Here is an 11,288-nt window from a genome sequence, read left to right as displayed (position 1 = left end):
GAGACGCTGAGAGCCATGGAGCAGCTCCACGCCAGCGGCCTGGGCTGTGACCTCCAGCTGCGGGCAGGGGATGAAGTGATCCCAGGTGAGCTGGGGTGGGGGGTCCTCTGGGAGGCGCGGGGAGGAGACAGGCACGCTGGGACAGCGAGGTCCCCTGGCAGGGGGCTGGGGGGGACGAGAGGGTAGAGGTTCTCATGGGACTGCTTCCCTGGGGAGACCTGGGGGCTTGGTGGGGGGCGTGCTGTGCTAAGGGTGCCCACTGCCCCCACCATTCTTCCTCCTCCCCCCCAGTTCAGCGTCTGGCCCTGAGCTGCTCCTGTGACTTCTTCCGGGCCCTCTTCACCTGCCCAATGCGGGAGGCCAGCCATGACCCCACTGCTCCACTGGCCACAGGGCTGTCCCCCACCGAGCTGCGCCTCCTCCTCTCCTTCGCCTACACAGGGGCTGTGGAAGGGCCGTGGTCCACAGTCCTGGAGGCAGCCGAGACCTCCCTGCACTACCAGGCCTGGGGGCTCCTCACCCTCTGCCTGGATGTCTTCACCCATGGTCTGACCCCAGAAACTGGCCCAGATGTGCTGACCTTTGCTGTGGCCTATGGGCTGGCCCAGGTGGGCCGCGTAGCAGAGGACTACATGTTGGCCACCTTCCCCAGCGTGGTGGCCACGCCGGCCTTCCTGGATATTCCTGCACACCTTCTCATCCGCCTCCTCCGCTCTGATAGTCTCAATGTCCTCCATGAACTGGAAGCTTTGGAAGCAGCATCCCGGTGGCTTATGGCCAATGGAGATGGCCAAGAAGATCTAGCCAAGGAAATCCTGTCATCCGTTCGCTTTGCCCTCATGTCCGGCCGGGAGCTGAAGAAGGTCCCGTCAGTGACTGCAGGGGTAGCTGACCCAAAGGTCCTCCGCGAGCTTGTGGTAGCAAGTTTGGCCCCCATGGCCCAGTTGCCGTGCCGGGTGCGTTCCTTGCAAGAGGTGCTGGTGGTTTGTGGTGGAGACAAACTGACAGCCAACCTGGCTGCCCGGAAGCCCAGCACACACCTCTGGTTTGCCCACCGCTACCTCAGTGCTGTGGGGCTGGTGAAGCAGGTGGAGTGGCGGGCACTGGGGCACTTTCCTGATGGCCCACGCTTCCGCCATGCTGTAGCTGTGGTGAGCAACATCCTCTATGTCCTGGGTGGAAAACGCTACTATGGGGTTCGTGACACCCTGGCCAGTGTCTACAGGTGAGGGCTACAGAGGACCTAGAGGTGCCATGTGGCACTAGGACATTGTGGGATCAGAGGAGGTGTTGGTGGAGCCAGAGTTGCCCCATGGACCCAGGGCATTGTGGCATTGCAGTTGGTCAACTGGCCTGAAGGCATTCTGGGGTTGGTTGGGTGTAGGACTGGGAGGTGCCCTTCCACTCTGGGATGTCACAGGATTTTGGGGGTAGGACAGGGAGGCTCCTACCTGGAGATGTCCCATGGCATTATGGGTTTGGTGTTGCCCAGGAGGAGGGGATATTCCCATGCAAGGGAACCATGTGGCCCCAAAGCATTATGGGATTGGCTGGCTGTAGGTGGGTGGTTGCCTTCAGCAGTGCCAGCATCACCTCATGGTGTTGTAAGTAACGGGTGGTCTCTTGCCCCTTTACCTCTCGAACCCAGGTATCAGCCTATGGATGACTCCTGGGAGCGCCTGGCCAGCATGACCTGTGGGCGCAGCTACTTTGCCGCTGTGGCACTTGGGGATTTCATCTATGCCCTGGGGGGCAGCTCGGGGGATCTCTACTGCACAGACACTGTGGAGTGCTATGACCTGGCCAACGACACCTGGAGGTGAGACCCCTTCACGTGGACACCTGCTTTCCTCTGCCCTGGCAGCTGCCTCGCACTGGGCAATGGTGTCCATTGAGTGGCCTTTGGGTCACTGAGCCTCTGGTGGGCCTACAGTGACCTTTGGGAGACGTCTACTGGGTGTTGCGCAACCATGTCCCTTGGAGGTCTTTGGGTGTTGGCCAGTGGTGCCTGTTGGGTGGTGAGTGAGTTTTTTGGCTAAGAGTATTCACTGAGGGTCTGTTGACTGGCTGCCAATGAGATGAATCATTTAAACATCTTCCAGCTCTGTTCATTTTGTGCTCTGTTGCGTGTAGGCCAATATTGTCCATTAGGGAGTCCATTGTGGGTTGACCAGTGGTGTCTTTTGGGGTCTACAAAGTGTTGAAAAGTGATGCCCTTGGGCATCCATCATGTGTTAGCTGATGCTGCCCACTGGGGCTTATTTGGTGTTGGCCAGCACTGACTGCTGAGTGATCAGTGGAGCCATGGCTCACTGGGGAGCTCCTAGGCAAGCAGTCGTCGTGGGGCAGCCATCCTTAACCTGCCCCTCACTCCCTCACTCTCTCCTTGCCCAGGTGGTGCCAGCCCCTGCCGATGGCTCTGTGCGGCCACGCGGCGTGTGCCCTGGATGGTGCCCTCTACGTGTCAGGAGGGTGTGATGAGGCATCCCAGTGCCAGGCAGCCATGCTGCGCTACATCCCGGGTGCACCCGCCACGGTCCTGGCCCCCATGAATGGCCAGCGAGCTGGGCACATCATGGAGGAGGCAGGTGGGCAGCTCTATGTGGCTGGAGGGCTCTGCCAGCGGGATGGGCAGACTGGCTACAGGGACCAGCTGGCCTTTGAGGTCTACAGCCCCAAGCTGGACATCTGGGTCCTCCTTAGCCCCCTGCCCCATGCCCATGTAGTTGGGGGTGCAGCTGTGCTTGGGGGGGAACTGCTGGTATTGGGAGGGTACAGTCATGAGACCTACCGGGACACCCACTTGATCCATGCCTACCAGCCAGGTTCCCGGCGCTGGATCACCCGGGGCACCTTGCCCCATGCCTATACTGACTTGAAGGCTTGTGTCCTCACTGTACCCCCTGCCTTGCGTGGCCCCAACTGCCTTGAGGACCCCTCAAGATCACCTGATACCCCCAGTAATACTTAGAGGGGTCTTAAAAGCTCTGCACCCCATACTGAGATGCCCACGTAGCATCTGTGGGCACCTCTATGGGACAAAATCACCCCACATCCCTTTCCTAGACTGGGTTCCTCCTGTGGTTTCCAGCAACCCCTCACCCCCAGGGTACATGGCCTAGACTGTGGGGACCCTGTGGGACGCAAGGACTCCCCAAGCTGCACCCCTGTGTCTCCAGGAATACTTGTTCCCTTGCCCTGGCCCCTTCACCGTGAGCTGAGGACCCCCCAATTTCCCTTACACTTGGGCTGAATAAAAGTGGCTCCTGAACTTCCCATCTGGGTCTTGTTGTTTATTCTGGGGAACTCAGACATCCAGGTGCTTCTCACAGGGACCAGGAGGAGAGCAGGAGCCAGACAGTCTGAGGATCCTGGAAGGAGGTGGTGGGTACCAGGATTGCCTGGGTTCCTGGGTCCCCTGGGGAGCACTGGGGAGCTGAGTGCTTGCATTCATTGGGCATGGAGGAGGGTGCTCGTGTGTCAGGATTGAGAAGCATCTTGGGGTGCATGGGGGATCCTGAGGGCATAAGAGAGTCCTGGCGGTGCCTGGGTTTTGGGGTAGATGGGGGCACTGGGGCAGTACTGGGGGCTTTGGGGTTCCTGGGTGGTTCTGGGAGGTCTTGTCTTCCTGCAGTGACCAGGAGTGCTGTTTGTGTAGAGAGGTGGGAGAATCCTAGGGAGGAGTTTCAAAGAGAAGGGGAGATAATGGGGATTCTGGGTAACACTGGGGTGCCCATGGTACCTTTGTGAAGGGAACTGAGAGTTCTGGGATGTGTAGAGGAGGGTTGCAGGCTCATGGCTCTCTAAATCAGTATTTTAGATGTGATCTAATGGGCACTGAGCAGAGAGAAGTAATCACCTCCCTTGCTCTACTGGCCATGCTCGTCTTAACCCAGCCCAGGCTCCTGTTGCTCTTTCTGTGCTGCCAGGGTACACTGCTGGATCTTGTTCACCTTTCTGTTGAACAAGGCACACAGGTCCTTTTCCATAGCAGTGCTGCAAAGTCAGACTGTCCCTCACTGGCACTGGTGTGGTTTTCCTTCCAAAGTACAAGGCTTTGCATTTATCCTTGTTGACTTTCATCAGGCTTCTGTCAACCCATGGTACTCCCTGAATGATACCTGTCATGGTTTAGGGCTGGGCTGGCCACTAACTCCTGGACAGACGCTCTCTGTTAACCTCTCTCCCCACCCCAGAAGGGCAGAGAAAAGAGAATAAGGGCGTGAATGATCCCGGTCAGGTTTTGGGGCGGGGCTGGCCACTAACTCCTGGACAGACGCTCTCTGTTAACCTCTCTCCCCACCCCAGAAGGGCAGAGAAAAGAGAATAAGGGAGAGAGACTTTATGGGTTGGAAAATAAAACGAACAGGTTTGATAAAACAATAATACTAGTACTACAGGATAATAATGTAAATAGGAAAATAATGAAATATATACAGATGAGTACACATATATATACAAAACCAATATAAAAGCCTCCCCCCCCCCTCCCCCAATGACGTATACATCACCAGAGGCTCTGCAGAGCTGGGCACTGGAAAAGTCCCAGACTGAACTTGGCAGCACATGGGAGCAGGGTGCAGGAACACAGGGATCAGGATCAGAGGCAGAAGAACCAGCAGGGTTCTGCTCGGACTTCAGCCATTGCAGAATCAAGACAGAAGGAAGGGTCCGAGATGGACAGAAGGATCCAAGATGGAAGAAGGGTCAAGACCCTCGTGGTCCCTCGGCTTTATACTGAGTATGACCTATGTGGGATGGAATATCTAGTTGGTCAGTTTTGGGTCTACTTCCCCCCCCTCCCTGGTAGGTGCAGAAACGGCACCTATTGTGAGACACTTGGCCTTGAGATTATCACTTGTAGCAGCACATACTGGAAAAACATGCTGCTAGTTTCAGCAAGTTCAGCCACTTAGAAGGGACTGAGCTGAAAAGTAAGGTCACTAAATGGAAAAATAAGTTCTATTTAGCTCAAACCAGGACAGTACCATATGGTAGCATATTCCCTGTTGGAAGCATATGATCTGATCCCTCCCAGCTGGTGTCATCTGCCAGCACGTTGATCGTCACACTCAGCACACTCAGTCACCTCCTCTATGTCATTAATAAAGACATTAATCAGGAGAGTTCCCAGCACAGCCCTGTGTGGTGCTCCACAAGTGAAGTATGCTCTGTTAACCACCTGGTCCTGACCTTCACACCACTTTATACCTGTCCAATTCTCCAGCCATTCAGAGCTTGGCGGCCCAACTTGAATGCCATGGCCCTGTGGGAGAAGTGTCAAAAGGAAGTCAAAGCTGCTGGAGAGGCGAGAGCTGGTGCATGCTGCCCCACCACAGAGCCTACACACAAGAATGTGAGAAACAGCACCGTTACAAAACAAGAAAAGGCATCCTTAATCACCAACATTGCTCTATAAGACCAGAACGGGCTGAAAAATATCCCAAGAGGTAGCAAAAGGGGGGGGAGGGAAATAACTGTAAAGAAACAGTTCAAACTGAAGAAATAGGGCTCTCTGGGTGTCACTGGGACCTCCCCAAGACCATCCATGTGTCCCTTGGATGCTCTGAGGGTATTCAAAGTCTCTTGGGCTGCTGCAGTCATCTCTAGAGTTGTTCAGAGGGATTCTGGGTCAAATTTGGGCCCTCCTCCCGCATTTCCAGCCATCCTATGATGGGTCATGCAGAGGTATTGACACCTACCGCTTCCTGAACTTGCTCTGTGGGATGCTTTTCTCTTGTGATTCAATCCCACAGTGAAGGATCATACATTTGGGGCAAAAGCCAGGAAGCTGGGTACAAGTGGATTTTTTTCCTCTCTACCTTCACTAGTCCAAGTACTGAAGACAATTTTGTCATTCACTGCACCCTACCAGGGCCATGGGAGGTCCAACAAAATGAAACTGGCACCCATTTGAAATTCAGGCAAAGAGAATTTTTATTCTGTGATTAACAGATATGAAAGCACAGCGCAGCTTCATGTGCATGATGTGAGCAGAAGCAGTTGGGCCACAGAGCACAAAGTCAGCTCTGCTTTCCCACACCTACCCCAAAATTCAGCCCCAAGGTATCGTTCGCCAGTTTAGGACATCTCCCCATGCCAAGTGCCCAAGTAATTATTTCAGAGCTAGAATGTGTGAGAGTAATACCAGGGGAAGGAGCTGAACGGCTTCCCCTGGGCAAGCAGAGCTTTCCCTGTAAAACAAGGGTATGTGAAGCAGAGTCACGTCCCTCCATCTCTTCAGCTGAACCTACAGAAGCATTTAAAGGGTGTTGCCAGCATATTTCACTCTGACATCACCGATGGCCTCGACACCCCTGTCCAGGCTGTAAGCAGAAGGGGAGTGCAGGGAACTGAGGTTTGTGACCATCAGCTCCCTGGAGAAGGTCTTGTAGGAGGGGTTTGGAGGTCTGTGGTGGACCCACAGCTCCTTTGTGGTGCAGAAGGAGGAAGTTGCAGGAGGACTGCGCTGTATCCCCAGGTCTTTAATCGTGCAGTAAGTGACCTCAGGGCACAGCTCTACTTCCTTGATGGTACAGAATGTGGGGCGCTGGAGGGAGCCTTTGAAGCTGTTGAGATGCATCACAGGGCTTCCTGCCGACTCCCTCCGCCTCAGCAGTGGATACTGCACCTCCTGGGTCTGCAGGGATCTGCGCCAGGAGGGCCGTCCCACCAGATCCATCCACAACAAGCAGCCTGCTAGAGCCAGCACGATCAGGACCAGCAGAGCCAAGGATGCCAGGTAGAGGACCCAGTGCAGTAGGCAGCAGCGCCTCAGCACCCACTGCCCCCACTGTGGACCCTCCCCACGTGCCTGCGAGTGCAGCACGGGTACGGCCAGTCCTTGGGTGGAGCACGGGCAGAGCGGGAGAGGTGCGGGTGAAGGGGAAGGTGCAGGCTGGGTAAAGTGTGTGGTGTTCAGGGGAGCTGGTGGCGTTGAGGCATGACTGGAAAGCATGGTGGTGGAGACCGGTGTGGTCGACGTAAGCGGAGGAGATGAAGAGTCTAGTTTGGCAGAAGACAGCACTGTTGTGGAGGTGGTGGGAAATGCACCAGTGGACATGATGGGAGTGGCAGAGGTGTGGATGGTGCTGGTGGTGAGGGTGGTGGTGCTGGGAGGTCTGGTGCTCATGGTGGTCGGCAGTGAGGTGGTGGAGACGAGCGTGGTGGGTCTGTATGGGGTGCTGGTGGGAGCAGCAGTGCTAGGGGTCTGTGTGGGTGTGACAGTGGGGCTGGTTGGCGCAGGAGTGGTGGTGCTGGGAGCTCTAGTGCTTGCAGGCAGCACAAGCAAAGTTCTTGAGGTGAGGGTGGAGCTACAAGGGGTGTCGAGGTGAGGTCTTGTGGTAGCGAGCAAAGACCAGGTAACAGCATGGGGCATGGTAGTGTGCTCTTTGGGGATGGGTGGATGCTGGGTGATCACGATAGCTTTCTCCATCGTTTCTTCCCCATCCCCATAGTCCTCCTCTTCCTCCTCATCTGCATCCCCCATGTTGCCGCAGTTGAGCTTGATGTGGATGATAGGCTTCTGCTGGTGCTCAGGGGGGCTGTGGCACAGAACCTTCTCAGGGGCAACCTCCACCTTTGTCTTCTCCAGGCCCCGCTCTGGCTGATAGACGCTGCCCTCGTTGCCCCGGATCCAGTACCGCAGGTAGCGCAGGTCACAGTCGCAATGCCAGGGGTTCTCCGTGAGGAAGACATAGGCAAAGATGTGCCCCTCAGGGAAGAAGTGGGTGGGCAGGGTCTGCAGGCGGTTCCCTGAGAGCCAGAGGGTCTCCAGCTTTCCCAGATCCTGCAGTAGCTCCTTGGGGAGCTTCTCCAGGAGGTTATCCGAGAGGTCCAAGTCCTTGAGTGCCCTCAGCCCCGCAAAGGCGTCCCAGGGCAGTGTTTGCAGCTGGTTCCCTCGCAGGTCTAGGTCCTGCAGCCGTGGCACGGTGCGGAAAGCCCCCGGGGCCAGAGCCACCAGGTTGTTGTGGGCCACGGCCAGGCGGGTGAGGTCAGGCAGGCCCTGCAGGGCAGGCAGGGCCCCCAGTGCATTTCGGGAGAGGATCAACTCCCTCAGGGTTGGCAGCGGGGTCTTGGTGTGCAAGGCCACCAGCCCGTTGTCGGCCAGGTCAAGGTCCTGCAGCTGGGCGAGGGGCTGGAAGGCGGCGGTGGAGAGGGACGTCAGGCGGTTGGCACTCAGCAGCAGGATGCCCGTGTCCACCGGCAGGCCTGGGGGCACTGTGCTGAGGGCCTGCCCCGTGCAGTTCACCTCCAGGAGGTCCTTGACCTTGTTCATTTCTGACGGACAGGGCTGGCCTAGGTCAGCAGCACTGGGTGGGGGCAGCAGGGCCAGGAGGATGAGCAGGAGCAGGGCAGGGACCTCCATGGCCTGGAGGGGAGAGCCAAGAGGCGTGGGCACAGGCAGACACACACCTACATAGTGCCTTCCTTCCAGCCACCATTTGCAACAGAGCTGGCATCCTCCGCCAGACCCTCTGCACCCCACAGCTCCTTCCTGGGAGGATGGACAGGAGAGACGATTCCCACACCTACTGCCAGCACCCACCCCGCCATCTCGTCCTTGGAGAGGCTGAGCAGGCTCAGCAAGGAGACACCATCTCTGCCCTTTTGCTCACCTCATCCTCCTCCACTGGAGAAGTAGCTGGTTCACATCCTCCCAGCGGTGCCTCCTCTGCAGGGTGGCATTGCTGTCCCCACCACTGCAAAAGCAGTGTCTCCACAGTGTTCATGTGCCTGCAAGCCCACACCCATCGCAGGCCAGAGACACCGTGTGCTGGAAGAGGCTCCCCAAATACACTCTCAGCCAGCACCAGCTGAGCCCTCTGCTCAATTTGGGTTCATGAGGTAGGAGCATGAATCATACAATCACAGAATGGTTTTGTTTGGAAAAGACCTTTAAGATCCTCAAGTCCAATCATCGAACCAGCCCTAAGTCCGCCACTAGAGCATGTCCTTAAGCACAACATCTCCTCATCTTTTAAACACCTCCAGGGATGGTGACTCCACCACCTCCCTGGGCAGCCTCTTCCAGCACTTGACAACCCTGTCAGTAAACAAATTCGTCCCAATATCCAACCTAAATCTCTCCAGGCACAACTTGGGACCATTACCCCTTGTCCTATCACAAGTTACAAGGGAGAAGAGACCAACCCCCACCTTGCTACAACCTCCTTTCAGAGGCTTGTAGAGAGTTATAAGTTCTCCCATCAGCTTCCATTTCTCCAGACTAAAGATCATGTGAAAAGAGCTTCCCATGCACAGACATGGCTACCCCGAGCACCCAGCCCCAATGGACACCACTGCCCTGGGACTCACCCGTGGACCCTCCAGCGTCCTCTCCTCTGCAACTTTGTCTCTGTCTACCCAAGGATGGGTGCTGGTCTGGTGGCGGCGGGGCTGCCTAGGCCCCCTATCAGCACATGCAGCTGTGGGATGGGAGCTGTGGCTTCCTGTGCACCCAAACCCAGCTCCTGTCCTTCAGCACTGCCCCCACACCACCATTCCCTTGGAAAAGTCTCAACCAGAGACAGGCTCCATAATTTCTTACTTCTGCACACTAAAGGACGGAGGGTCACGGCCAGGAGGAACCCTTCAATGCCCCCTGTTCCTCCAAGCCACTCTTTTTCACATCCTGGAAAAAGGGTCCCTTGCACAAATGCCTGCCCCATCTGCTTCTTTCTCAAGCCTTTGATCCTTGAGGCACCTCAACCTGGGGACTGCAGCCTTGTTGGCACACCAGCGAGAAACAGTTTCTGAACGTTACCTCAGCTCATCCTCTGTGGTGTGGGTGAGAGATCCTTTCTTTCTGGCTTGCCAGCAGAACTGGGGATGGCTTTTCTGGAGAGCTGTGAAACAGCTTTAACACTTGTGGGAGAAGCCACGGCACAGACCAGGCAAGGAGATTAGAGGCAGAGGAAGGAGCTCACTTTCTCAGTTCCTCCTGCTGCCTGCTCTGCAGCCGAGCTGACTCCACTCCCCTGGCCCATAGGTCACTGCAGAGCATCTCAGGCCGCAGGGCTGGAGGTCACCCAAAAGCTGCAAGGGAAGATGCTGGGCTGAGCATGACCAGACCTACCCTGACGCACAAGCATGTGCATCCTCTCTCATTTCTGAAAAGCCCACGAATTCATCAGTAGTGACGAAGCCTTCCCTTGGGAAGGTCCGTGCTTGAGGATCTGGTATGAGTGCATGTCTGGCCTCAGAGGAAGCACCCACATCTGTCCTCCTATTGCAGGCAGCAGTTTTCACTGCAGCAAAGTAACCTGGAGTTGCCCGAAAACGTCTCAATATGAGATGCCCTTCTTCGTACGAATTTTTGGTTTCTCCGGCTTGATTTCAGCTCACATGGGACATTCTGAGCCTGCTCCAGGCTCCTCAGCACTGTAAGCAAAAGCAGCTCTTCCTCCCCCAGAAGGAACGACCAAAGGTGGGGTCCATCCCACAGTGTCAGACATCTCCGGGTCACCTGGACTCATGCTGCGGGCAGGCACAGGGACAAGCCATGGACCCGTCCCACTGATGTGCCTTGACGGTCTCCTGCAGGATGTGGTGAACAGTGGCTTTTAAGTGGAAAGGGGTAAATTTAGATTAAACACTGGGAGGAAATTCTTCCCTGTGAGGGTGGTGAGCACTGGCCCAGGTTGCCCAGGGAAGCTGTGGGTGCCCCCTCCCTGGCAGTGCCCCAGGCCAGGTTGGACAGGGCTGTGAGCAGCCTGGGCTGGTGGAGGTGTCCCTGCCCATGGGGGTTGGACTGGGGGAGCTTTGAGATCCCTTCCCACCCAAACCACTCTCTGAGTCTATGATTTTCTCAAAACCACCGACAACTCCCCACAGGCGAAAAGTAGGTAGAGACAACGCCTCAGACACAGGTGTTTGGTGCTGACACACAGACAGACAAATCCCAGTTAAGTAACTTTATTCTGCAGGTGTAAAAAGTGGTCCCTGCTGCAGGAATGTCTTCCCAGTGGGAGTGGTGTCCAACAGAGCGCGGGTGACAGGCAGCAGTCTCCAGTTGCAACAGGGGGAAGCTCTGACCAGACACAAAGGGAGGACTTTGCCCCTTGAGGGAGGTGCAGCACTGGGACAGTGTCCAGAGAGGTAACGAGATCTCCACCCCTGGAGATCCTACACAATCCAGCTGAGCCAGGTCCAAGGAGACCTGAGGCGCTTTGAGTTCAGCCCTGCTGTGAGCAGCCCTTGCAACAGAAACCTCCATAAGTTCCTTTCAACCAAAACCTTTCTGTGAGTTCCAACTACAGAGGTCCCCTAAAAAAGCTTTCTCTCAC

General features: G+C 56.2%; 2 protein-coding genes across 2 annotated transcripts; one reads left to right on the top strand and one right to left on the bottom strand.

Annotated features, from left to right (window-relative positions):
- Window positions 1-15: 15 nt before the first annotated feature.
- KLHL33 (kelch-like family member 33) lies at window positions 16-2,971 on the top strand. The gene is made up of 4 exons (XM_010192739.1): window positions 16-85; window positions 292-1,225; window positions 1,649-1,819; window positions 2,395-2,971. The coding sequence occupies exons 1-4, from the start codon at window positions 16-18 to the stop codon at window positions 2,969-2,971; spliced, it is 1,752 nt and encodes a 583-aa protein (XP_010191041.1).
- A 3,291-nt stretch (window positions 2,972-6,262) lies between these two features.
- On the bottom strand, window positions 6,263-8,368 carry LOC104547150 (platelet glycoprotein Ib alpha chain-like). Its single transcript, XM_010192736.1, has one exon. The coding sequence runs from the start codon at window positions 8,366-8,368 to the stop codon at window positions 6,263-6,265; it is 2,106 nt and encodes a 701-aa protein (XP_010191038.1).
- Window positions 8,369-11,288: the final 2,920 nt, after the last annotated feature.

This window comes from Mesitornis unicolor, unplaced genomic scaffold, assembly GCF_000695765.1.
Source record: "Mesitornis unicolor isolate BGI_N332 unplaced genomic scaffold, ASM69576v1 scaffold3509, whole genome shotgun sequence".
Taxonomy (NCBI): Eukaryota; Metazoa; Chordata; class Aves; order Mesitornithiformes; family Mesitornithidae; genus Mesitornis; species Mesitornis unicolor.
This window is presented reverse-complemented; position numbering and strand designations above follow the sequence as displayed.

Coding starts and splice junctions, on each gene's coding strand:
- KLHL33 (XM_010192739.1), top strand. CDS start 16: ATGGAGCAGCTCCACGCCAGCGGCCTGGGCTGTGACCTCCAGCTGCGG. Junction 86..291: donor AGGGGATGAAGTGATCCCAG/GTGAGCTGGGGT, acceptor CCTCCCCCCCAG/TTCAGCGTCTGGCCCTGAGC. Junction 1,226..1,648: donor ACCCTGGCCAGTGTCTACAG/GTGAGGGCTACA, acceptor TCTCGAACCCAG/GTATCAGCCTATGGATGACT.
- LOC104547150 (XM_010192736.1), bottom strand. CDS start 8,368: ATGGAGGTCCCTGCCCTGCTCCTGCTCATCCTCCTGGCCCTGCTGCCC.